The 25,748-nt window shown below is 54.7% G+C and overlaps 3 protein-coding genes across 4 annotated transcripts; 2 read left to right on the top strand and 1 right to left on the bottom strand.

Annotated features, from left to right (window-relative positions):
• Window positions 1-3,523, top strand: LIN7B (lin-7 homolog B, crumbs cell polarity complex component). Its single transcript, XM_019741685.2, has 6 exons — window positions 1-98; window positions 513-631; window positions 908-979; window positions 1,626-1,835; window positions 2,897-3,060; window positions 3,414-3,523. The coding sequence occupies exons 1-6, from the start codon at window positions 62-64 to the stop codon at window positions 3,433-3,435; spliced, it is 624 nt and encodes a 207-aa protein (XP_019597244.1). The 5' UTR covers window positions 1-61; the 3' UTR covers window positions 3,436-3,523.
• Window positions 3,460-8,870, bottom strand: LG11H19orf73 (linkage group 11 C19orf73 homolog). The gene is given in 5 exon segments (XM_074315876.1): window positions 3,460-3,816; window positions 3,818-3,976; window positions 3,978-4,181; window positions 5,297-5,474; window positions 8,848-8,870. Coding segments are annotated over 5 exon segments (921 nt in total).
• On the top strand, window positions 4,428-25,748 carry PPFIA3 (PTPRF interacting protein alpha 3). Of its 2 annotated transcripts, none has more exons than XM_019741515.2 (30): window positions 4,428-4,765; window positions 8,854-9,108; window positions 9,364-9,465; window positions 9,852-10,016; window positions 10,381-10,455; window positions 10,962-11,036; window positions 11,357-11,578; window positions 12,604-12,750; window positions 12,843-12,977; window positions 13,370-13,453; window positions 13,606-13,737; window positions 14,197-14,259; window positions 14,419-14,498; window positions 14,788-14,932; window positions 15,483-15,670; window positions 16,808-17,030; window positions 17,669-17,832; window positions 17,961-18,088; window positions 18,837-18,930; window positions 19,116-19,197; window positions 19,901-20,101; window positions 21,373-21,435; window positions 21,596-21,622; window positions 22,713-22,888; window positions 23,310-23,407; window positions 23,655-23,830; window positions 23,919-23,987; window positions 24,212-24,383; window positions 24,811-24,882; window positions 24,968-25,748. In XM_019741515.2, the coding sequence occupies exons 2-29, from the start codon at window positions 8,869-8,871 to the stop codon at window positions 24,867-24,869; spliced, it is 3,585 nt and encodes a 1,194-aa protein (XP_019597074.1). In that variant the 5' UTR covers window positions 4,428-4,765; window positions 8,854-8,868; the 3' UTR covers window positions 24,870-24,882; window positions 24,968-25,748. The 2 variants fall into 2 exon arrangements, with proteins under 2 accessions (XP_019597074.1, XP_074172222.1); XM_074316121.1 differs by having other exon boundaries at window positions 4,571-4,765; window positions 15,477-15,670.

Here is a 25,748-nt window from a genome sequence, read left to right as displayed (position 1 = left end):
GCAGCCCCGCCCTCTTCGCCAGAGACCCGGCGGGCGGGCGGCTCGCAGCTGTGGCGCCGACATGGCTGCGCTGGTGGAGCCGCTGGGGCTGGAGCGGGGTAAGCGCGCCACCCGGCCGCGGCCTGCGTCTCTGACCCCGATCCTTGCCCCTATCCGGGCAAAGCCTGGGAGGTGGGCGGGCGGACCCGGCGGGGGTGGGCGGGGCGTGGCGCCGCAAGTCGGGCTGTCTGGGTGTGGGAGGGTCCGTGGGCGAACCGGCCTGGGAGGGGGCGCCCGCTGCACACCCTTGCCTGGGTGTGTATGGGAATCCCCGGGATGCAGGGCGTCCGGCCGGCCTCATTCTCTCTTGCCACCGGCAATTCTGCGGGTGTTCGATGGGGACTCGGTTGTCCTTCCGGAGATCTGCGTGCAACCTTACTCGCCCTTACTCGGTCTCTGGCCGCATCTCTTGGTGATTATTTGCGTCTTGGTGTGTCTGACTCTGTGTCTACGAACCCGCCCCTGCCCCGCAGACGTGTCCCGGGCGGTGGAGCTCCTCGAGCGGCTCCAGCGCAGCGGGGAACTGCCCCCGCAGAAGCTGCAGGCCCTCCAGCGCGTCCTGCAGAGCCGCTTCTGTTCTGCCATCCGGGAGGTGAGCACATCGCGGCGCCGGAGCACTAGCCAGCAGCCTCTGTCCTCCTCCTGGTCACCCCGAGCCCGGGGACTACGCCTCCCAGCAGTGCCGGGGGCGGCCCGCCTTGGGGTGCTCGCGCGTCAGCTCCGGGGTTCTTTGGGAGTTGTAGTTTCCTCGGGCCCCGAGTACCCCGGGCAGGACGCATCCTTGGGTGGGAGGGTCTGCGCGCCTGGACTCCTGTGTTGAAGGAAGGAGGGGGCTGACGGCTCCCTGATGCCGCTGCGTCCTTACCAGGTGTATGAGCAGCTCTATGACACGCTGGATATCACCGGCAGCGCGGAGATCCGAGCACATGCCACAGCCAAGGTAGGCGTCCCCCAACCCATCGTTCTTGGTATCCAGTGAACTGCGTGGTCTAGCTCAGGGTCTTCCTAATGTCATTCTTGATTCCTCCTTCATGATTTTTGCCAAATCTTTGTACCACCCTTACTATTACTTATTTAAAATTTATTTTAAGTAATCTCACATTTTAACTTAAATATCATACAAAGAAAGGTATCTACAAAAGCAACTACAAATTGAAACTACTAGTACCACATGCCTGACTAGAAGATAACCTTAAACACCTATACAATGAAAACAGGGAAATAGCAGTAAACACTGATATCTGATTAAACTATAGATGCTATTTCTTGCTGCTTCCTGGAGGCTCTCAGATCATTCCAAGCCTTGTTTTTCTGTTAAAAAGTGAGATTGGCAACTGTTGAGTAGTTGAGACACACTCACACCAAATGGAGTCTTTCTCTTTGACATGTCTGAACCATCCAAAGTGAACCAAAAGGGACATATGGTCACTATGGAGTGACCTTGTGTTGAACTGTGGCAGGCATGTCATACTTGGGGAAAGAAGTAGATCTCGCCTCAGTCGCTTTCTCCCTGGCTGTATCCTCCACCCCAGTGCACATGCCCACCATGGAGGGGCCCTCACCTCCTGACACTTTCTGTCTCCCAGGCCACAGTGGCTGCCTTCACGGCCAGTGAGGGCCATGCACATCCCAGGGTAGTGGAGCTGCCCAAGACAGACGAGGGCCTGGGCTTCAACATCATGGGGGGCAAGGAGCAGAACTCGCCCATCTACATCTCCCGGGTCATTCCTGGAGGTGTGGCTGACCGCCATGGAGGCCTCAAGCGTGGGGACCAGCTGCTGTCGGTGAATGGTGTGGTGAGTTGGAGGCTGAGGCAGGGCTGGGGTCATAGTTTGTCCCTGTTTTTGACATTTATTCAATGCACACTGATTGAGCACTGCCTCTTTATCCAACCCTCTGCTGGGCACTGCTGCAGACTCTGAGAAAAGTTGGCCTCAGCTCTTACCTTTAAGAACTCCCTCTCTGATGAGGGAGATGGACCCTGAGTGAAATATTCCTAATTCAGGGAGATAATAATTAGGAAGCACAAAGCATTGTGAGAGCCTGTAGCACCAGACCAGGGTAGATGAAGGAAGTTTTTACAGAGGAAAGAACATTTTAGTTGGGTTTTGAAGGGTGAATAAGAGTTCTCCAGGCATATAGGGTGGAGAAAGGTGTTATTTGGCTGAGGGTGTTGTAGGTAAGATCTGTGACAGTCCTCTGAAATGAAAGAAAAGGGCTCGGTTTTGATGGACTGGGGCATGCAGTTAAAATCACTGGTTGGAGTAGATGGAGGCACAACTAGGTGGGTGGCTGGGTCCAGCCTTGCAGTGCCTGAGTGCCAGCCTGAGAAGCTGGGACTTTGTCTCAAGGGTTCTGGGGAACCATGGGAGGATTGTGAATAGGAAAGGGATAGGCTCAGCTTGAAAGTTTAGAAAGACCCCTTTGGGACTCTGTGGGGTATGGATTGAGGGGAGAGACGGGAAGCCAGAAGGCCAGGCAGGAAGCTATAGTGAGAATCCACTGGGGAGAGGCTGAGTCCTAAGCTGGGGCCAGGGTGATAGGGACAAAGAAGAGGGAGTCAGGTCAGGAGGGATGGAGCTGGGGATTAATGGACTGTGGGGAGTGAGGGGATAAAAATGGACCTGGACATCTGGCTCAATGACTGAGGGCATATGGGGCTTGTCCCTAACATGGGCAACCTAAAAGCTTTGTGGGGAGGACACTCAGCCAAGAGTTAGTGACTCTTCCATGAAGACATGAGGTTTTGGCACCTTAGGCCTGGTACCAAGTCTCCAACGGTTGGTCCCATTTCTGGGGTGGGTGCTGGGTGAGGACAGTGGGCCCCAGGCCCAGCTGTCTGTGTACCACCCCACAGAGCGTTGAGGGTGAGCAGCACGAGAAGGCCGTGGAGCTGCTGAAGGCGGCCCAAGGCTCGGTGAAGCTGGTGGTGCGTTACACACCTCGTGTGCTGGAGGAGATGGAGGCCCGCTTTGAGAAGATGCGCTCAGCCCGCCGGCGCCAGCAGCACCAGAGCTACTCGTGAGCCCTTTGCCACCATTTCCTTGGGGCCTCCACTTATCCCCCCGACTCCCAGACCAGGCCAATGATTCCTGGAAACTTGAATGCCACCCCTAGCCATGGCTCCTCTACCTGGGACTCTGACCCTTGACCCCTGACCCCTGACCCAGGCTCTCACCCCATGCTGGTCTGGCTAAAACTCCTGATGATGACTCAGCTGACTGCCATTCCAAGATCTGGAAACTACTCTTTCTGGAACCCCTCAACCCACTTACCCAGGCCCTTGGCTCTGGAACCCCAGTCCTGGCTCTCTCCAATGCCTCCCCAGGTCCCCTCTCCTGAGCCTGGCTCCCCTCTCTTCACCCTCCTTGCAGGTCCTTGGAGTCTCGAGGCTGAAACCACAGATCTGGACCCTCCCACTCACCCCCTCCCCTGTACAGTATTTATTGTCACCGGCTCCTTATTTAAAGATCTTTGACCCTCACTGAGTGTCTGTGTGTCTGTCCTGCATCCTGGCGTTTGAAGGTCTTGAGATGTGGGGGAGGGAGAGAAACTGATGTTGAAACCAGGCCCTGAAGAAGCCCTTTCAGAAGGAGAACAGAGGTACTTTCCCCCAGGTCTGAAGGCGGAGGCTGGTGGCTTCCTAGGGATAAGTCCAAGGCTCTGACCTAGTCTGGGTCTGAGTGCGAGGTCAGAACTGAAGACAACGCCCCCTACCCTTAAGAGAGTCTGAGGGTGGAGGCCAAGACCCTTCTTCTGTAGTTGGTCCACTCACAAGTCCTGAAACGCTGCGTGAGCCACTGGGCCTCCTCTGTGTGGGCGGGGCGGAGCGAACCATTAGCCTTGTCCGCCGGGGGAGCCTGGCAGGCTGTACTATCGTCTATGTGGGAGGCGGGGGTGGGGATGCCGCGTGCAGTTCTCGAGGCCGGCGCAGGGTGTGCAGAATAAGGTGCACTCGCCGACCCGGCATTCACCTCACCTTCTAACCCAAGCGCGCGCCTCCGGGAGTCGCCCCACCTTAAAATACAACGTTTACTCCCACCTCGCCGCCCGCCCAGCCCTCCTGTCTCCGGCGGCGCGAAGGCCGGCGCGCGCCACCGCCGGCAACCGGGGTCGCGACTCGCGTTCCACGCCGCGCGGCCCTAGCTCCAGGTGACATCATCCCCCTGCCGGGCTCCGCCTCCCGCCCCAACCGCCTCACGCTGCTCGCCTATTGGCCGACACGTCTTAAGCCCCTCCTCTCTCTCTCCGCCCGCGCTACCCCTCCCGGCCCGTGCGGAGGCGGGGTTTACTGCCGGCCGGCACCGACGCTGCCTCCCATTGGCCACTAAGAGCCGTCTGTCAGTCTCCTTTTAAAGGGGCCACGACGGCCGGGGAGCTGTGGGGGGGAGGGAGGAGGAAATTTTTTTGGGGGGAAGGTGGGATTTGGGGGCGCTGGTGGGCACCCCTGGATCTGGCGGCTGCGGCCTCGTGGGGGAAGGCTGAACGGTGACAGGGGGAGGGGGCTGTTTTAGGGGGTAGAGGGCTGTGAGACCGTGAAGGGGAGGGGGTCCCCAGCGCCCAAGCCGGAGCAAGAGACGCGGAGCCCGCGCGAGCGGCGGAGACAGGGCTCCGGAGCTACAGATCCGGGCCCCGGCCGCCGCCAGGGGCCCCGCCCGGTCCCCCCACCCCACCCCACGTCCCTCCTGCAGCCCAGCTCCGCCCGCAGCCGCCGCGGACCAGGCAGGTAAGAGCCCGGCCCGGCCTGCCTGGCAGCGCCCACCCCGGGGACCCCCTCGCCGAGTTTTCCCCACATCTCGGAGATCCTAGGTTCCCTTCTTCATCCCGGGGGCCTCAGAGCCCAGATTTCACAACCCAACCCCAGAGAGTCAGGCGTGCCCATCCCGGCTCTCAGAGTCCCAAGCCGAACCCTAGAATCCCAGGCGTACTGCCGCCTTGCGCCTCTTCCAGGGCCCAGGAGTCTGGATTTCAGTTCAACCCTGGGAACCCCCCTGGACCTAGATCCTCCTCCTCAGCCCAGTCCCGGGAGCTCCAGACACCCGCCGCGGCTGTGTCACACTCCCTCGGCGAGGGCTAGCCATCCCCCGTCGCGTCCGCATAGTCCCCCATTCGCGCACCCCGTCTCTCCATCTTCAGCTCTCTGGCTTGAGCAGCCGGCCGCGTCCCTCAGTCCAGGCCGGCTCCGCGGCCGCCCTGGACACAGGCCGGCTCTGGAGCTGTCCATGGTCAGCGTACTCGGCAGCCTCGCTTCCCCCACCTCCTGCTGCCGCCACAGGAGAGGGGGCGCCGGCGGCGCGGGGATCCCCCCCGCAGCGCCTTTGACCCGGGGATACCCGGGCCCTTGCCGACCTGAGTGCCTGGGCCTTAGGGTCCTGCTGGCCGGGCTCTCAGCCTCCTCCTCAGCACCCCAGGTTTCCCGGGACCCCAGCACCTTCCTGAGGAGTCAGGGCTTCTGAATGTTCCTGCTCGGTCCACCTTAGGGACCTTGGCATCAGGGGATCCAGATTCTCAGCCTTTGCCCCCTTTAGAGTTCAACAGCCCCTGTGCCCCTCAGACAAATATACCCAGCTTCCTAGGACCCCAGCATCTGCCCCGTTAGGGATTCAGGCGCCATGACTCTCTCCCTTTCAGGGACTCAGGATGCAATTCTTAATGCAATTCTTTGGCATCTGCCCGCCCTCCCCCCTGGAGACCTAAATACCTTGTCCCCAGTCCTGAATCCCCTCAGGCACCCAGGCGTTCAGATCCCAGCTTCTGTACTGGCCACCATCCTTTACCGAGGCCATATGCTCCAGCTTTCCTTCCCAACCCCCTGTCCTTTACCTCCCCAAGGATTCAGGAGTCCAGGCCCCCAGTTCTGCCCTCCCCCCACTCACATATCTAGTTCCTCAGCTCTTAATCTTAGGAACCCAGGTCGCAACAGCCTCACAATCTCTCCATCAACTTGACATCTCCGGTGGCCTTGACAAACCCGTTTCATCCCTATTTCATCTCAGCTTGCTGGGCTCCCTGCGACTCTATTCTCTCCCCTCAGACCCAGCTTCTTGAGATCTTTCCAGCACCTCATTGCCTTCTGAGGCCCATATCGTGATGTCCCAACCTCTGAATACACTCTCTCAGGCTTGAGCCAAACATACATGCCTTCCTCAAAATGTATTCTGTGACCTAGGCTCATTAGATGACCTAGAATGTACCCACTATCTTCCACATTTCCGGTTAAACATTGTCCTTACAATGCTCCACATTCTAGATTCTTTCTAGATCCTGAAACACTCTCAGTCAACATCTCTGTTCTGTCTTCACCCAAGGCATGTTTGAAGTTCTAGGTTAGATGGTAAATTCTAGGCATGTCTTTCCCCAAATGAATTCAAATATCTAGCTAATCCCCCCCGCAAGCCAAATTCAAATCCTACCATCTTCTCAGATATGTTCCCAAGTTTTAGAAACCAGTCCTTGCTTATTGTCTGCTAAATTTTCGTTTTAGGTGTGTTCTAGGTTCCAGCCACATCCTCGTCATTGTTCTAGATTCCATTCTCTTCCCAGGGACATTCCAAGTTCTAGAATGTGTATCTTCCAATTATGTGCTGTAGTCTTTCTCCAAATTGTGCTATCAATTCTAGAATACACTTTCCCACTTTAGGTTCCATTCAGTTCTACAGTCTTAAATCTAGAGGATTCCCATTGAAGTGTTCTACCTTACAACTTCCTTCCTCAGGTTCTAGACCCTAGGCCCATCCATTCCCACTTTCTCTGCCCATCTTTTCCTTAGGGTGATGTTAGTTTAGAACTTGTCCCCTGGTGGACTGTGTGCTTCCTCCTCCATCTGCCATTTGAGCATTCTAAGCATGCTCTAAGCTCTCTGCTCTTCTGGAGTCTTCAGCCTAGAAATGTCCTCATTTCCAGAATACCCCACCTCGCCTTTGCCAGCTCAGTCCTTACAACAGTAAATGTTCAATTCCCAGCATGCATCTTTCTGCATCTTCCCCCAGGCATGTCTAAGTTCCAGGCAAACTCCTTGGTACTTTCTAGGTTTTTCTTCGCCTCCAAGGCATGTTTTGAATTCTAGAGAACATCTTCTGCATTCTGAGTTCTAACATTATCTAGACACATGATTAAACCAAAAATGCAATGTTTGCTATATTCTGTGTTATATTTTCATCTGTAGTAGGTTCTGAGTTCTAGATTGTCTCCTGACTTGGCTCATTGAGCATTTCATTAGATATGTTCTTAAATATAATTCTGGGGTCACCCAGATGCTCTTTAAGTTATTGATTGTTCTTGGCTGGTTCAATGTTCCAGACCTGGGTTCTAGAATATGCCCTATGTGCAGCTTTTACCCCAAGCACATTGTAAATGTGGAAGCATATGTCCTTTTTCCACTCTGTACTGTCTACATGCCAGTGGCTTTGTAGATTTTTGCCCTGCCTTGTTGTTTTGTTTCCTTCTCAGTGAATTTAAAGTTCTAGAGCAGCCTCCCTAAAGATCCTGTGTTGCATCTCCTGAGTAGGTTCTGGGTTTTAGATACAATGCTGTTGTGGGACCTACGGCTGGCCTGCTCTCATAAACATTTTCCTGAATCTGGCCTCTGAGTGTTAGGATTCAGGTATCTAGATTCCCAAATGCACCTGTTCAAAGACCCAAGGGACACAGCTGCTTCCTCTCCCAGGTCCCAGGGCCCTCAGTCCCCTCCTCTCCTCACAGGAGTCCAAGGCTCCAGTCCCAGGCTCTGGACACAGTCCACACATTGGGTGGGGCTGGGAATTATCTACTCTCAGAACCGGTTATGCTGCTGCCAGAAGGGAGAGACGGAAAGGGGAGAACAGCGTGAAAGTCCCTCCTGCTTTCGGCTGGGCCAGCTGGACCCGTCTGACTTGATGTGTGCAAGGGAGTGGCTCAGAGCACCTCACTTCATCTCTGCCCATAGCTCGTGTACGCAGACTCCTGGGTCCTGGAGTCCTGGACTCCTGGGTTCTGGGACAGGAAAAGTCTGAAGTCTGGGATTTCTAGGTCTACAGTTGGAGGTTGAAAGCCCAGACTCATGTCCCCGGGGGAGGCAGGAGTGTGGTCTCGAGACTCCTGGGATTGGGAAGGAGGGGGCTGGAGGCTCAGACTCCTGAGTCTGGGAGAAGAAGGGGACTCCAGGACCTAGAATTCTGTGACCCGAGGAAGGAGGGAACTGGATCCTCTTGGACACCTGGGTCATAGGAGATAGCTAATATGCCCTGATCTGGCCACACTTCCCTCCACCCCCTGCAAGTGGAGTGGGTCTTTAGATTCTTCTGGAACTGAGGTCCAGATGAGAAATGGAAGGAGGGAGGAGATGGGCTGGAGAGCAGGTAACCGCGTGCCAGTGACCTAATTCCGTAATCCCAGTCCTGTGTCCTCCTGTAGTCATGGTTCTCCGCTGGGGCTCAGTTTTCTCATTCATGCAGTGGGTTGAGGGGGATTCTCAGCAGGGCCAAAACAGGTAGAGACTAATTTTTCCACATTCACTCAGGCAATGCCTGGATCACCCGGTTTCGGTTTCTTGGACTAGGCTGGGCCTAGATTTGTTGCCAGTGCCTCATGGAGTCTGACCTCGGTTTCCCCAAATGCTCTCACACAGGTAGCGAGGCCTAGTTTCCTGAGAGCAAAGGGTTTCAGTTTATCCTGCGCCATGATCAGAATGGACAGGCCTTAGTTTCATCTGCGCAATGCCTGGGTGGACCTGCTTCAGTTTCCTCTATGTAGTATCACAGTGGTCGTGCCGCATTTTCTCTGCCTGTCCCTTGACAAGGCCAGTCTCTGTTCCCTGCCCCTTCCCCGCACCTGCAGGCCAGCACCGCCGCCATGATGTGCGAGGTGATGCCCACCATCAGCGAGGATGGCCGGCGGGGCTCTGCGCTGGGCCCGGACGAAACGGGCGGCGAGCTGGAGCGCCTCATGGTCACGATGCTCACGGAGCGCGAGCGCCTGCTGGAGACGCTGCGCGAGGCGCAGGATGGGCTGGCTACAGCGCAGCTGCGGCTGCGCGAGCTGGGCCACGAGAAGGACTCGCTGCAGCGCCAGCTCAGCATCGCGCTGCCCCAGGTCTGGGCGGGGCCGGGCCGGGGCGGGGCCTGCAGCAGGCGGGGTCTCGACAAGAGGGCATTTCGGAGGGGCAGGACTTGGCGTGGAAGGGCGGAGTCGGGGAGGCTGGCTTTGCCGATGAGGGGCGGGGTCTGAGCTGCTAGAAGGGGCGGGGTTTAGTTGAGAGGGCGGGCCTTCAAACTCCCAGTCCTGGGCAGTGAGGGAGATAGGGGGAGGATTGACATGATTGTCCCTATCCTGTTCACATCTGGACAGGAGTTTGCGGCTCTGACGAAGGAGCTGAATTTATGTCGGGAGCAGCTGCTGGAGCGGGAGGAAGAGATTGCAGAGCTGAAAGCGGAGAGGAACAACACGCGGGTGAGGGGTGTTGGGGTCGGGGCCTAAGTGGGCTGGGCGGGGCCTCAGGTGATGCAGCCTGATCCATCTTTTTTCCGCATCTCACCTTCGTGTCTTCTCCTCTTTGTCCCCACTTCTTGGTTGATCCCTTCTGGTCTCCTCCTTCCTTCATGTCCTCTTCCCTCTCTCCTCCATAACGGTCTCTTTTTCTGTACCATTCTACTCCTTCCTTGACCCCGCTGGTACCTCTGATATCCCTGTTTTCTTGACCTGTTTTGCTCTTTACCCTTTGCTTGGCTCCCCCTCTTTCTCCATGTGTCCGCCCCTCCTGTCGGAACCACCTTTTTCTTCTACCCTGCTTCTCTTCCCTTGCCTCTTTTCTTTGGCCTGGCGCCCTATTTCTGTAGCTTCTCTTGGAACACCTGGAGTGTCTGGTGTCCAGGCACGAGAGGTCACTACGCATGACTGTGGTGAAACGCCAGGCCCAGTCCCCAGGCGGGGTCTCTTCCGAGGTGGAGGTGCTCAAGGCTCTAAAGTCCCTCTTCGAGCACCACAAGGCCCTGGATGAGAAGGTATGAGAATGGAAGAGCCTGGGTGAAGAATGGAAACCCGTGGGTTGCTGGGGCTGTCCCGAATTGGAGAGATTCTGGCTGTGATTGGTTGGGGATGTCCTAAGTGGGAAGAATGTTGCCTGTGATTGACTGGAACAGGCTATGCAGACTGGGACTTTACTGGTTGATAATGGAAAAATGAACTAGGTTGAGGGCTACAAGTGGGTGCGGCAGCTTTGGTAGCAGGTTGGGGCTGCATATCCGTTATGGACAGAGGAATTCTAACGTTGCACTATCAGGCCCTTCCAAGAGTGTTCTGCATCATTGTCAGCTGTCCTAGATTGGATTTGATCTCCATCTCATTCCTGTTTTGCCCCATTCCCAGGTCCGGGAGCGGCTGCGGATGGCACTGGAGCGGGTGGCAGTGCTAGAGGAGGAGTTGGAGCTGAGCAACCAGGAGGTGGGACATGGCCAAGAAAGGGAGGGAGGGTCTAAGGAGTTCCCAATGAGGTGGAGCTGATTTGGGGTTCCAGAATCTGTTGGAGGCAGAACTAGAGCAAAAGGCCAATAGAGTTGGACTATGGAAAGAACCAATGGGGTTCCTAAGGAGGAACTCACTGGGCAGGGCCAAGAGGAGAACTGCCCATTGAAAGTGAGTTTAAAGTGAGAACCATGGGCTGGGGATAACAGAAAGAACCCACTCCGAAGGAAATGGTTGGATGGGGAAAGTCAGGATAGAAGAAGACATCTCCACCAGGAGGCTAAGTGCAAGAGTAAGGCTGGACACCCTCCCTGTTAGGCAGGTAAGGAGAGATATAAGGAGAGCACAGGGTCTAAGGGTAGACTGTAGGGTGGGGGTGGCCCCAGCAGGACTGGAAGTGTCTATGACCTCTCCTTAGAGCGTTGGTGCCAATGGGAAATAGAACTAATTTTCCTTTTGTCCTGATATCCCTTTTCCATTCCCAGACTCTGAGCCTTCGAGAGCAGCTGTCTAGGCGCCGGTCAGGGCTGGAGGAGCCTGGCAAGGATGGGGACGGACAGGTAAGAAGTGAAAGTCCTTTGTTCCCCTTGCTCTTCATTGATCCCCATCCTTGTGACCTCCACTCAGCCCTCTAACTTTGTGATGGTCATTTTAATGTTTGATATTATCCTCACTGACCCTAGAATATCTGAACTCCTAAGACCTTACTGGCCTTTGACCTTTGATTCAGGTCCCTGGCTAACTTCTGTGACCTCCATGACCCTTACTGATCTGTGATTCACTCTCCACCCCCATCAACTTTCTCCTTGCATTCCCTCTATACCTCTGTGTTTACCCATTCTGTGTTCTGTCCCTTCCTTCCCCACTGTCTCCACTCCAGACCCTTGCCAATGGTCTGGGTCCTGGCGGGGATTCTAACCGGCGCACAGCGGAACTGGAGGAGGCCCTGGAGCGGCAGCGTGCAGAGGTGTGCCAGCTGCGGGAGCGCCTGGCGGTGTTGTGCCGCCAGATGAGCCAGCTGGAGGAGGAGCTGGGCACCGCCCACCGTGAGCTGGGTAAGGCGGAGGAAGCTAACGCCAAGCTCCAGCGCGACCTCAAGGAGGTGAGGCCAGGGTCCCTAGTGGGCTGCTGTCGGTACCCCTCTGCCCTGATCCTCCCCTGCCCCTTTGGCCAAAGTCACAGAGCTCATGAATGGTGGAACCTGGATTTAGTCCACAAACTATAGATTCTTCTCCTCTTTGAGCCTGTTTCCTCACCTGTAAAATGGGACTTGTGATCTTTGTCAGAGGGTGGCATGTGGCACATACATGGTAGGCATTCAGTAAGTGATCGTAGTTATGTTATCATTGAGAAATCCCCTTGTGCCTCTAAATTGAATTCCTTTGTCTGCATTTCAACCCATCCTGGTTTAGGCCCCTTGATCCTAACTCCCATGTCCCAGGGGCTGCTGGGAAATGTAGGGCATGGATTCTCAAAGGCCCTGGATGAGACAAAAGAGTGAGTACTTTAGTTCTCATCATTTAGTGAGCTCTAGGGCCTTCACCTCACATTTTAAGCCTGAATGGCTCTGGGGTCTGTTGGGAAATGTGCTCCACCACCACAAGGGCTCCCAAGCTTCCATCTCCCATGAGACCCTGTAGCACCTTCTCTGGGGTTCTAAGCCTGTGCTACCCTAGGGGATCTTGGGAGATGTTGCCTTCCAGATGGAAGGGACCTTTGTTTCCCATGAGACCCTAGGACATTTGCTCTGTGATTCTAAGCCTCCGCCAGAAGTTGCTGAAAAATCTAAGGCCTGGATTTTTGAGGCAAGTGGTTCAAGAAGAGCGGAGACTTCCCATCCCACAAGCCTTAAGTCATCCATGTGGGGAGAATCTAAGCCAATACTAACCTAGAAGCTCATGAGAGGTGTAGTACCACTATCTTAACTCTTAGGTGGAAGGGAACCTAACGTTGCTTGGCTATTGCTGGGAGCTCTTGGCAGGTGTGGTTCCGCCATTCTGATGCCTGTATGGCAGGGGACTTCAATTCCCAGGATACCCTGGGGTGCCTGATTTGGGGTTCTAAGCCTAGGCTACCCCCAGGCCTTCTGGGAGCTGTAGTGCATGCTGCCCTTTGCCACCTCTGCAGGCCCTGGCGCAGCGGGAGGACATGGAAGAGAGGATTACGACACTGGAAAAGCGCTACTTGAGTGCCCAGCGTGAGGCCACGTCTCTGCACGACGCCAACGACAAGCTGGAGAACGAGTTGGCCAGCAAGGAGTCTCTGTACCGGCAGGTGGGGGCATAGCTGTGGAGGGACGATGGGGGTTGAGGTCTTGGCTTGCGTGACCTAGCTACTTCCCTCCCCCTGTCTCTGTCCTCCCCTAGAGTGAAGAGAAGAGCCGTCAGCTGGCCGAGTGGCTGGACGACGCCAAGCAGAAGCTGCAGCAGACACTGCAAAAAGCAGAGACTTTGCCTGAGATAGAGGCGCAGCTGGCCCAGCGCGTGGCGGCGCTCAATAAGGTGAGGGGATGCCTGGAGTCCCTGTGAGGGGACGGAGCCTGGAGGAGGCGGGGCCTTGAAGCTGATCTGCAGTTTGGGTTTTGGGTAAAAAGGCGGGACCTGGAGTCTAGGGAAGGGATAGGAGTTGGAATGGGGGCCGAATCTGGAGGTTGGGCGTGGGTACGTTTTCTAGTTTGGACTGAAAGGATGAGTGGTCTGAAATATGAACTGACAAAGGGACAGGACCTGTAGATGGGCAGGGCCTGAGTCATAAATGCAGGGTATGGAGTCCTGTGGGAAAGGAGCCTGGAGCTCTGGGGTCAGGCCTAACACCCAGTCTTGGAGGAGGTGGGATTGGAGTCTGATTGGAACCTAGTGGGGCAAAGTCAGATATCGTGGGTTCCATTTCTTAGGCTGAGGAACGTCATGGGAATTTTGAGGAGCGGCTTCGGCAGTTGGAGGCCCAGCTGGAGGAGAAGAACCAGGAGCTGCAGCGGGTGAGGGGACGGAAGACTGCAATGAGGGCGGGGCTTTGAGACTGTGGGAGGAACTTAGATGAGGGGCTGGGCTGGGGGTGGGAGCTTAGAGCAAGGGCGGCGGTCTGGGCCAGGTGGGCTTCAGTACCCCTGACACCCTGTCCTTTGGGCAGGCCCGGCAGCGGGAAAAAATGAACGATGACCACAATAAGCGGCTGTCTGAGACAGTGGACAAACTGCTGAGCGAGTCCAATGAACGGTTACAGCTCCATCTCAAGGAGCGCATGGGGGCGCTAGAGGAGAAGGTGCGCCCCAACCCAGGACTCCAATTGAGAACCCGGCATCTTGAACTACCTCTTGTCCGAATCCCGGGGCCCCAGATCTTTTCCCCAGATCCATTATCTGAGATCTCCCCAAACCTGGGTATCCTGAATTCAATGGACTTCTCTGCTCTATTGCAGGGACCACTCTTTGACCTAATCTAAATACCCCAAGAACTGAATTCTGGGGCACTCATACCCTGAGCTCTTGGCTTTTCTCCAAGCCTCTAACCCTATGGATCCTCAAACTGAATCCTCTGATTATACAGGATGCAGAATTCTGGGGCTCCCAGGGACTTCCCTTCCCTACTGCATCTTTGGCCCCACAACCCTCATGACCTCCAGCTCACCCTTCAAGCCCTCCTCATTCCCCCTGGGGTCGCAGGCCCCCAGAGTATGTCCCATTCAGGCTTCCCCCACTCACTGCACCCCTGTTCCCCACAGAACTCACTGAGTGAGGAAATTGCTAACATGAAGAAGCTTCAGGACGAGCTGCTCCTCAACAAAGTAGGGAGGGGCCTGGAGGGAAGAGTGTGGAAGGGAGGGGCCTTGAGGGGAGGACCAGGGAAATGGAGCAGGCATTGCTGGGGTTGGAATCAGCCTGGCTGGGAGGGGCTCGTTCCTTTGGGCAGATTCTGACCTGACACCTCCAATACCCTCCCACAGGAGCAGCTCTTGGCGGAGATGGAGCGAATGCAGATGGAGATCGACCAGCTGCGGGGGAGGCCACCATCCTCCTACTCCAGGTGGCAATAACTTTCCTGCCCCATCTTTGCTCATGGACCTCCTTGGCCAAGCTCATCCTTTCTGATCCCCTGGTCTCCCTCACACCCAATCTCTGTCTCCCTGAGACTTCCCCTGATTTCTCTTATTTTTGATCCCTGACTTCACGACCTGACCCCAGATCCTTTTTCCTGACTTTTGACTTTAGATCCCTCTCCTAGTCTCCTGACTCCAGGCCCTTCCCCATGACCCCTTACCTCTGTTTCCTTTTCCTGACCCCTTGGTCTCTGACTGCCCTCTCCATGCCCACAGGTCTCTCCCTGGCAGTGCCCTGGAGCTCCGTTACTCCCAGGCACCTACATTACCTTCTGGCGCCCACCTGGATCCCTATGGGGCTGGCAGTGGCCGGGCAGGCAAAAGAAGCCGCTGGTCAGGGGTTAAGGATGAGCCCTCCAAGGTCAGCAGCCACTTCTGGGGCCTGGACTGGGCAGGGATTGGGAGGGCAACAGTGGGAAATGGGATCTAATATTCAGGGCTCTGGAAGGGGGCTGGGTTGAGAAGAGGGTCTTCTGGACCCATGCTGTCTTGTCTCCTTCTCCCACGACTCCATCATCCCCACTGCCTGGATGTCTCTTCATGTGAAAATCCTGCTGCCTGGTGAGAACCTTAGAGGAATGATAGGGTGGGGAGAGGGATGGGGTCTCGGGGATGGCGGGCAGGGTGTGGAATCCTAAAACAGGTGAAGTGAAGAAAGGAAGTGGACTAGGTAAAAGGAAACAGTGAAATCAGGGGAGGTGGTGGGGTCATGGGTAAGGGTGTGGTCAAGAAAATGGACCCATCAAGAGAGAAAACTGAGAGGGAAGAAAGTGGAGGCTGGATCACATGGTTAGTGTCAGGGGACATAGGCAGGGTCATGGAGGGTGGGCAAGGCCAACAGAGTTGAAGGAAGACCCAGGGCCTACCTCGGCTCCTGCCCACTGTGTCTCTCTGTCTCCACACAGAGACAGGAGTGGGAGCGATCTGCCCCTGCGGGGTCCATGCCACCCCCATTTCCTGGGGAACTGGATGGTTCAGATGAGGAGGAGACAGAGGGGATGTTTGGGGCTGAGCTGCTCTCCCCCAGTGGGCAGGCCGACGTACAGACACTGGCCATCATGCTTCAGGAGCAGCTGGAAGCCATCAACAAGGAGATCAAGTGAGCGCTGTCCCAGTCCTGCTCCGCTGCCCCGCCTGAGCAGATCCCACAGCTCTGAAGCGTGATCTGAAGGCCAGAGCCCATCTCCACTCCCACCATCCTCAAGGAATTCTCCCAACCCAACACTCCAGTGAATACTGGATACTCCCTCCAGTATCCAGGAATCCCCCAGGATACACCCAGAAGTCTCCTATGTGATATATATATATATATATATATGTATATATGTATATATGTATGTATATATGTATATGTATATGTATATATATATATGATATATGTGATATATATATATCCCCCAGTCAGTACTTAGAATTTCCCAATATAGCAAAGATTGTACCCCCAAATACAAAAATTCTCAACCCAATATATCAAGAATCCTCCAGTACACCATTGATCTCATGACTTCATACAGCCAGTACCCAGAGAGTCCCAGTATCCCAAGAATTTCAATACAACACAAGCTCCTCATCCCAAAACAACAAGAATCTTACCCTAACACATCAAGAACCACAACTCTCTATACCAAGAATTTCTACTTAATATAACCGGAATCCTCAGTTTATAAGAATCCCCCATCACATATCATTCCACCCTGATTCCCCAGCAACTGTCCTATTTAGCAATTCTCTAATAACACTCTCCAAGGGCCCCAGCAAATACACCAACATGACCACTACCTTCCACTCAAACTTGTTCTGACTTGAGGCATCAACTCTCATGTATCAAATAACTCCAAGATTTTTCCAAACCCTAGGTTGACCTCAGAATCCCTGATCTCATCTTGATCTTATTACAACATTGCTTCTTGCCATCCTCCTTGGAACTTGACCTCTTGCCCATAGTGATCCCTTTATGATTTTCCAGAACCACTTGGTTATCATCAGGGTCACCCTGATACCAACCCTGATCATCCTCCCTTATCCCTCCATGAACTCCTGAGCCTATCATGACCCCTTGACTCCCCCTTGAACTTGTGAAGCCGTTGTGAATCCACCAAGGCCCTCTAACCTCATTATGCCTTCCCCAGAATTCTTTTTTGCCTCACCATGCTTTCTGGCCCATTGGGATTGCCAGACTCCCGCTCCCATTGTCTGCATCAGTCATCTCACCCAATCTCCCCCTTTCTCTTCTCAGGCTAATCCAAGAGGAGAAGGAGACAACAGAACAAAGGGCAGAAGAGCTGGAGAGCCGGGTGTCTGGCTCTGGCTTGGACTCGCTGGGCCGCTACCGCAGTAGCTGCTCACTACCCCCCTCCCTCACCACTTCTACCCTAGCCAGCCCATCCCCTCCCAGCTCCGGCCACTCAACACCCCGTCTGGCACCTCCTAGCCCTGCCCGTGAGGGCACCGACAAAGCTGTGAGTGTTCTGAAGTCTTCGCTTGGTGGGATGGGTATGATGTCAGAAATGGCTCCCCAACAAACAGCGACAATAACCTCTCACACCAGTGGTTTTCAAAACCAACCTTACCTTTCCCTAAAAGTTCCAATTCAAAGGGCAAACTGGGTTCTTGAACCCTAACTTGTACTTTAGTTGTATTTGGTTAATTTTCACCTATTTTACGCATTAAGTTTCTGCATAGGATTCTTTTTTTTTTTTAATGTTTCTGTGACTGAACATACATTTGAGAACTACCATTAGATCCTCAGAATTGACCTTTGAGGAAGGCATAAGAGATATTAGCCCTATTTTATTGCCCTAAGCCCAAGTTATCCTGCTTCCAGAACCTGTAACCTATTAACTTCCCTTGAGGCTGTGCAAATCCCACTCCTGACACCATAAGCTAACATACTATAAATATGGGCTTGTCAAGCTCCAGTGGGACTGCATGGGGGCTTTGTTTCTGCAGCTCACCCCCATTTGATCTAGGCTATCTTCAGAAATGGTGCCCCAAACCAGGGGCATCTTGGACACCCCCAGTAGATATCCCAAATAATGAAGAGCCCCCAACATGACTCCTCCAACTCAATCCAGCCTCTCTACCTCTCTGTCCCCAGAATCATGTCCCCAAGGAGGAATCCGGGGCTCCACGAGGGGAGGGGCCAGCCATCCCAGGAGACACCCCACCTCCCACTCCCCGCTCTGCCCGACTTGAGAGAATGACCCAAGCCTTGGCACTGCAAGCGGGATCCCTGGAAGATGGGGGCCCCCCACGGGGAAGGTCAGAAGAAACAAAGGATGGGATAGGGACAGGCTTGCTTGGGAGGATGAAATGGGCATGAAAAAGGAGGTGGGATGAGAAGGGGCATCCCAGATGGGGTCTGCTCTCACTCTGTCCTGCTCACTCAGTGAGGGTACCCCAGATTCCCTACACAAAGCCCCCAAGAAGAAGAGCATCAAGTCATCCATAGGCCGTCTCTTTGGCAAGAAGGAGAAGGGGCGAATGGGACCACCAGGCCGGGACAGCTCTTCTCTGGGTGAGTACCCTGATTCTAACCCTTCCTTTCCTCCCTTCCTTCCTTCCTCCCTTCCTTCCTTCCTTCCTTCCTTCCTTCCTTCCTTCCTTCCTTCCTTCCTTTTTTCTTCTTTACATATTCACTTGACATTCATCCATGTCTTCATTCATTTGGTAATTCATTTAGAACGTGAAAGAGACAGGACTTGGTAGAGGAAGAGGGGAGGAGGAGGAACAAGGAAAGGGCCCTCTGAGGTCTGCCTGAGTGACTGGTGGCATAAATCAATTTCTTATTTCGTTTACTTTTTTTTTTTAACTGAGAAAGAGAGAGGCACATCTGGTGTGCTGGAGCCTGCTTGTACTGGCTCATGAAAGCTAATAGTTAAATTTTCAGGAATTTTGTGAACTGTTTGACATCACATTGGTAGCTTGAAATTCACATGGTGGGATTATTTATACCACGGAAATTGGCAAATGCTACAAATCAGAGAATCTCCTCTCTACCCAGGGAGCCAGTTACACATTTACCAGCACACCACTGCCATCTTGACAAGGCCAGCCCAGTGAATCCTCTATTTTTGAGGTGTCTCCAATTTACTGTATGGGAGGTGACATTGGCCCTTGTCTGGCTTTATCACTTCCTCTCTGTTTCCTCATTTATTACTCCCTAGGGGCCTCTGCTTTCCTAGCATCCTTCTCATGACCCCCAGCATGAAAGATTCTGCCTCCCCCTTGAGATTCTCCCAATTTTTGCCCCTCCCCGCCTCTAGCTGGAACACCCTCAGATGAGATGTTGGCCACTGACCCTCTGGGGCTAGCAAAGCTGACAGGCCCAGGAGACAAGGACCGAAGGAACAAGAGGAAGTGAGTGTGGGGATGGGGAGAGGGGGGAGGACTTACAGAGGTTCACATGCATTTTTTTAAACCTTCTGCCACATTTTCTACATTCATAAAAAGTGCTGTGGGAGGGGCTTGTAGTGAAGGGGGCCATCCAGTAGGGCTGGGTGTCTCTACCCCTGAGAGTTCCTGCCCTGGCTCCTTCTCCCCAGGCATGAACTTCTGGAAGAGGCCTGCCGCCAGGGCCTGCCCTTTGCTGCCTGGGATGGCCCCACCGTGGTCTCCTGGCTGGAGGTACTGGGGCCCAGCAATGCCCTGACTCTTGATCCCCAACCCCTGTGACAGTCCACTATTAAAGCTGCCTGGGTCTACCCAGCACCATCCTCCTAACCCAGATGTGAGGGTGTGTGTGGGGGGGTGAGGCCCTGAGAAAGGTAAGGCTTCCTGTTGATCTTCCTGTTCTTTCCCCTTCTCCCCCTGGCCATACCCTCCGGTTCTGGTCTCTTGTCTCTCTGTGTCTTCCCATATCTCTCTCTCTGGGGTTCTGTCTCTATTTTTATGCCTCTTTCCCCATCTCCATGTTTTTGTCATTGCCCATATTTCTTCGCATGTCTCTGGGTCTTCCCATATCTCTCTCCCAATATCTTTTGCTCCTTCTCTCCCCATGTCTATCTCTCATCTCTGTGTGTCTCTCCTCATCTATATCTCTCCCCACCCCTCTCTTTCCCTTTTGACTCTGGCATTACCCTTCTCCGACTCTCTTCTTTTGTCTCCCTACATGCCCTCTGACTCTCATAACTCTTTGACTTGCCCTATCTGTTTCTGCTTACTGTGAACTTTCCATGTCTCTTTCTCCCCCCTTGCCTTTCCCCATCTCTCTGCCTTCATCTCTCTCTTTCTTTCTGTCTCTCTCCATCTCTCTGGTTTCTCCTCTGATATTGTCTCTGTCTCTCCTCTGCCTCTGGCTGTCTCTCTCCCGTTCCCTTCCCTGGTCCAGCTGTGGGTAGGCATGCCTGCGTGGTATGTGGCTGCCTGCCGGGCCAATGTCAAGAGTGGTGCCATCATGGCCAACTTGTCAGACACAGAGATCCAGCGCGAGATCGGTATCAGCAACCCGCTGCACCGGCTCAAGCTGCGCCTTGCCATCCAGGAGATGGTCTCACTCACCTCACCCTCAGCTCCAGCCTCTTCCCGCACGGTGAGTATCCAGCGGCCAATCTCAGCCCTGGCTGCCTCAAGGCCCCACCTCTTATCTTCAGACTAACCAATCCTAGCCTGCTTACTCCGGCTAAGTCCCATAAATTTACTCCCCATAAGTCAACTGGATTATCTGGGGGGTCTCTCCTCAGGTCTCCCTGCTCCCCTGTACCCCGATTCCTCAATCTGTCTTACACATTGCAGCCAGATGGACTGTACCAGGAGAAAAAGCCAAATTCGTATGGTTCCCTTCAAGTCCCTTAATGAGGAGCCCACACCTTCCTTCTTCCCCGACTGGGCTCCTTAGCACCTGCTGCTCCCTTTACCTGGATCACCCCTCCCTATGTTTTTCCCGAGACTGGCTCCTTCCCATCCTTGAGGTCTCAGCTCAAATGTCATCACCTCCAAGAGGCCTCCCTAACTCAAAAGCTAAACTAATCACCCATCCATCACCCCAGTACATTAATACCTAATTTTCCCCATAGCATTTACTGCTTTCTAATATTTTATCCTTCCCTTCCATACAGAAAATTATGTGTACCACCCTCAATTCAGCAATTATTAACTCTTTGCCATACTTGCTGTTTATGTGTAGGATTTTTTGTGCCTGAAGCACCTCAATATAATTTGTGGACATCATAATAAATTAGTCCAAAAAATTACTTCAGCAAGCATCCCCTAAAAATAAGAACGTAGCCACCACACCCTTATCATACCTAAGACATTAACATTATTGTTAATTTCATCTACTATTCAGTTTATACTCAAATTTCCCTTTGCGTATCCCAGACCCTACAACTGTGCCTCGTACTCAGGAGGTGCTATATAAATGCTCGAATCAATGTATGATTCCTAACTTGTGGGGTTGCTGGAAGCAGGTGCTTAATAAATGTGAATACACGTCCCCCTCCCCTCAAACATTTTCCCCATTGCTGTATCTGCCACCTCACTGAATCCTCACTCGGTAAGTCTGTGTGAGATCCGAGAGGTGACATCATTGACACAGGGCCACACGGCAAAATGCCCAGAAGGGCCTCAATTCAAACTTGAACTTGTTCAACTCCCAAAGCCCATGTTCTGGTATACAGCCGGTTTTCAATAATGATCATTCCTTTTCTCTGTCACTGCCTGGCCCAAGCAGTGACCGGCCTTTCTGAGCCAGAAAGCAGTATGTGTATAAATGTACATGGCCTGGGCCTCTAGGAGCATGACCCTCTAGCCCTCCATCCAGAAGCCCTCTATCACCCTCCATAACACCCCCGGGTCCTTCAGTCCACAGGAAACGTGTGGATGACACATGAAGAAATGGAGTCCCTAACGGCCACGACTAAGCCCGTGAGTGCCCCCTGCTGGCAGTCTTGGGGGTGGTACTAACTCTCCCTGCGGTGGGCCGTGGGGCGAGTCTGGCTGTCTGTCCGTGTGTTCGTCCCTCCAGCCGTCCTCCGCCTGCCCCATAACCCACCCCTTCTCTCCCCTCTTCCCACTAACGGGTCAGGAGACCAAGGAGATCAGCTGGGAGCAGGTAGGGGCGCGGGGCGGGACGTGGGCGCATGAACAGGCTATGCACGCTGCATGGACGCCCTTCCTTCTCCGAGCCCCGCCCCTACCCTCGCTGGAGCATTCCATCATTATCGCGGGGGCGGGGGGAGGGCGCTGCGCGGAGCTCGGCTCTGGACTGTCTCACTGTGGTTTGGTGGGGTTGGTGTAGAAGCCGGGTGGTTCCATTGTTAGCGTGGTGCACGGGCCATCCCATTATCGTGGGTTGCTGGGACTCCAGTTGTTCCGTTGCTATAACTAAAGGGAGACGCTGAGGACTGGTTTCCGTCTGAATTAGGGGGAACTGGCGCTGTTCCAGTATATTGGGCAAAGGAGAAAACATTTGGGGAGGGGGACAGCACATCAGGGTGAGAAGTCAGGAAGGAGGAGCTACATACACTGTTCTCAGGAAGGGGAGGCGTGAACTCACCTGAGGTGGAAAAACTGTATTGGACTGGGGTCCTTGTTTCTAAGCAGGGGGAGGTATGGATTTTTTCCTTATGTTAAAGGCAGTGAAGGACTTTGGGCTGATCCAGAATGTTGTCCTGGACCAGATACAACATTAGACTAGTATTTTCCAGACAGTGCAGGAGTGATGGATGGATCCATTAACCTTTGTTGTGAGGAGAGCTATGTTGGAAGAATCCATTGTCCTCACTTGTGGGAGTTGTAATGTTGGACTGATCTGTTCTGAGTGGGGACAATGCTAGATGAGTGCTTCTCAAACGTTAATGTACAGTTCAAGTCACCCGGGGGAGCTTGTGAAAATGCAGATTCTGACTCAGCAGCCTGGGTTGGGGTCTGAGATTCTGCAATTCCAGCAGATTCCCAGGTGATGGTGATGCTGTGGTCCCAAGAACCACACTTTGAGTAGATAAGGGTCTATTGTTTCATTATGAAGGAGTAGGAAACAACTTTGCATTAGTCCACTGTCCTGAGCAGAGATTGGCTATGGTCTGGGCCAGGGGATGGAAAAAGAACAAACTTGGGTTGGGTGGGTTGGACTGTTCCCTTTCATACATACATGGGAAGGGGTCAGAGGGCCTGACCCTTCCCCCACCTGCCCATGGCCCCAGATCCTGGCATATGGCGACATGAACCACGAGTGGGTGGGAAACGACTGGCTGCCCAGCCTGGGGCTCCCCCAATACCGCAGTTACTTCATGGAGTCGCTGGTGGATGCCCGCATGTTAGATCATCTTAACAAGAAGGAGCTCCGGGGCCAACTCAAGATGGTGGACAGCTTCCACAGGTGGGGGCTGCCTGGCCAATGGGACAGTCCCACTCCTAGAGAGTCTTTGGCCAATGGGACTGGTAATGGGAAATTCCTTGGACACTCTTTAGCCCTTTAGCTTGATTCTCAGGAAATCTTGACTCCTGTGCCCCTCCCAGCAATTAGATGGTCCACTAGGAAAAGTCCAAATCCTGAGACAGCTTGGCTAGTTGACTCCACACCCTTTCCAGGTTAACCAATAGGAACTGCCTGTTGATCTACCCCAACTCCCGGGAAGGTCAGCAATCACTAGAACTGACCCAGTGGAACAACTCTCTGACCTCTCCCAGAAGAGCACAGTCAATGGGGAGGGCCTGATAGGAATGGGGAGGACCCAATAGGAGCAGCAGTCATGCGGTTGTGAAGGCTCATCTGTGACTCCACTTCCCCTGCTGCTCAGGGTGAGTCTGCATTATGGGATCATGTGCCTGAAAAGGCTCAACTATGACCGGAAAGACTTGGAGCGGAGGCGGGAAGAAAGTCAGACCCAGATCCGCGGTGAGTAGAAAAGCGTGAGTCCTTCTGGGAGCCAAGTGGAGGGGTCTGGGGCCTAAGAGTCTGGGCCAGCAGGATAGGGCTGGAGAAGGGGTGATTAGGAGAGGGAGGTAAGTCCAGGGAAGAAGAGCGCTACCATAAACGATGGGGTGGAGCCAGCATAGGGGGCATAGCCAGGAAAGAGGAAAAGGGGGTGGAGGTATGGGCTAAACTGGACAGGCCTGCAGCTGAGGCACCCTTCTGTCTCCAGACGTGATGGTGTGGTCCAATGAGCGAGTCATGGGCTGGGTGTCTGGACTCGGCCTGAAGGAATTCGCCACAAACCTCACGGAAAGCGGGGTGCACGGGGCGCTGCTGGCCCTGGACGAGACCTTTGACTACTCCGACCTGGCCTTGCTCCTGCAGATCCCCACGCAGAATGCACAGGTAAGTTGCCGCTCGGCCCGAGGGGATACTGGGCATCCCCACCTCGCAGACTGTACGCTGCAACCCCTCTCCCACCTCTCCTCCCCAGGCCCGGCAGCTCCTGGAAAAGGAATTTAGTAACCTCATCTCCTTGGGCACAGACAGGCGGCTGGACGAGGTGGGCGCAGCAGCAGCTCTGGAGGCTCCGCTCCTAGCTGTATCTCAAGAGTCGGAGCTGAAGGGGTGGAGCTTGAGTTTGCCGCCAGTCGTGGTTGGAGGCGGGGCCAGGATGGGGGCGGGATTAAAGGAGAGACGAGATACGGGGAGGGGTGGAGTCAAAGGAAGGGGCGGAAACAGAACAGGACCCTAGTCCCTCACTGGCTGCCCGGCCCATGTACCTAGGACAGCGCCAAGTCCTTCAGCCGCTCCCCATCCTGGCGGAAGATGTTCCGAGAGAAGGACCTCCGAGGCGTAACCCCCGACTCAGCTGAGATGTTGCCCCCCAACTTTCGTTCGGCCGCAGCAGGGGCCCTGGGCTCGCCGGGGCTCCCTCTTCGCAAGCTGCAGCCGGAAGGTGGGCGCCTCCCCAAAGCGGCAGCCCTTCCTCCTTTTCCCTTCCTTGGGGTGGGAAAAGGATCAACTCAATATTCCAAAAGCCTCTCCGGGTTCTGAAATGGCCTAATCCTTTCTCCCAAACCCATGACAGATGGGCTGCTCCCATACGCCAACTCTCCTTAAGGTGTGGAATGGACTAAACCCGTACCCCCTTTCCAGGGTGGGAAATGAACTCGCCCAGTGTCACTTAGGCACCTTGGATGAATCCAAGGCTGCGGGTAAGGGAGGGAAAAAACGGCATGGAGTCATGCTGTTGTTGTCATCTCGGAAGGGGAAATCCAAGGAAGGACGCTAGGAGTTGAGGATCAGAGAAACCCTGGAGGGGACTGCGAGCGCGCGCGCGCGCGTGTGTGTGCAGGCTAAACAGCTGCTTGCTCTCCCTCCAGGCCAGACTTCTGGGAGTTCCCGGGCAGACGGCGTTTCGGTCCGGACCTATTCGTGCTAGTGCAGGCTTCCAGGTGAGGGCTGTACTGGGAGATCTTGGGGGTTGGGGGCGGCACAATGGATCTTCACTGCTCCACGTACTACCCCGCGTCAATGCAGGTGACCTCATTCGGATGGAAGAATCTTCCAGGGGCTGGGCTGTTCCCCCTCCTGCCCAGAGTGTGGTCTCGCCGGGGAGAGCGGGCGGGGGAGCTCGCGCCACGGACTGGACCATCTGTACAGACTAGCGGGGAGTGCGCGTTCCCGCCTCACAAAAGGACTGGGCCTGGACCAAACCACATGAACTGGACCGAGAGGGGGAAAGAAGAGGGCAGGAAGAAATCCCGCCCCAAACTTCCGCCTTCCTTATCTCTACTTTGTAATTTATTGACCAATTTCCGATGAGAGATGGGTGCCCATTCCCCCGTGGGAAGGGGGCGGGGCTTCCCTCCAGGGCCGCATGCGAGGGGAGGCTGCCCTCTCCCCTTTCTCCTCCCCAGTCGCGGGGTCCAAGTCTTCCTTCTTCGTCCGAAAGGAGGGGGGGACTCGCTGCTACAAGCCTCGCCCCCTGTGCCACTCAGTCCCACCCCGCCGCGTCGGGACGCGGGTGCTGGGAGTCAGCTGTGGGCGGGGTCCCTTCTCCCTCCCCAGTGTCTCGTGTCCCCAGGGCCCCTCCGCCCCCCGTGCTGTGGCTGTGTCCGTGCCCCGGGGTTAGGGGGCGCAGAGATGCTCTCCCTGCGGCTCCGGGGTTTGCATGGGAGAATCCTCTTTCCACGATGCCACTGGGCGACGTGGCGTGAGGGGAGGGAGGACGGTGGGAGAACCTTTTCCCCCGTCTCGGTCAGCCTCCCTGCCCCAGGCGTCACTCAGTGATCACGGGTAAAGAGAACTGTTTCAAAAA

The sequence above is a fragment of the Rhinolophus sinicus genome, linkage group LG11 (genome assembly GCF_036562045.2).
Source record: "Rhinolophus sinicus isolate RSC01 linkage group LG11, ASM3656204v1, whole genome shotgun sequence".
Classification (NCBI taxonomy): Eukaryota; Metazoa; Chordata; class Mammalia; order Chiroptera; family Rhinolophidae; genus Rhinolophus; species Rhinolophus sinicus.
This window is presented reverse-complemented; position numbering and strand designations above follow the sequence as displayed.

What these genes read in the sequence shown, in the direction of transcription:
- PPFIA3 (XM_074316121.1), top strand. Translation starts at nt 8,869, where the DNA reads ATGATGTGCGAGGTGATGCCCACCATCAGCGAGGATGGCCGGCGGGGC. An exon ending in AGGAGTCTCTGTACCGGCAG is followed by an intron (nt 12,751 to 12,842) that starts GTGGGGGCATAG and finishes GTCCTCCCCTAG; the next exon opens with AGTGAAGAGAAGAGCCGTCA. An exon ending in GGGGGCCCCCCACGGGGAAG is followed by an intron (nt 17,833 to 17,960) that starts GTCAGAAGAAAC and finishes CTGCTCACTCAG; the next exon opens with TGAGGGTACCCCAGATTCCC.
- LIN7B (XM_019741685.2), top strand. Translation starts at nt 62, where the DNA reads ATGGCTGCGCTGGTGGAGCCGCTGGGGCTGGAGCGGG. An exon ending in GCCGCTGGGGCTGGAGCGGG is followed by an intron (nt 99 to 512) that starts GTAAGCGCGCCA and finishes CCTGCCCCGCAG; the next exon opens with ACGTGTCCCGGGCGGTGGAG. An exon ending in GAGCACATGCCACAGCCAAG is followed by an intron (nt 980 to 1,625) that starts GTAGGCGTCCCC and finishes TCTGTCTCCCAG; the next exon opens with GCCACAGTGGCTGCCTTCAC.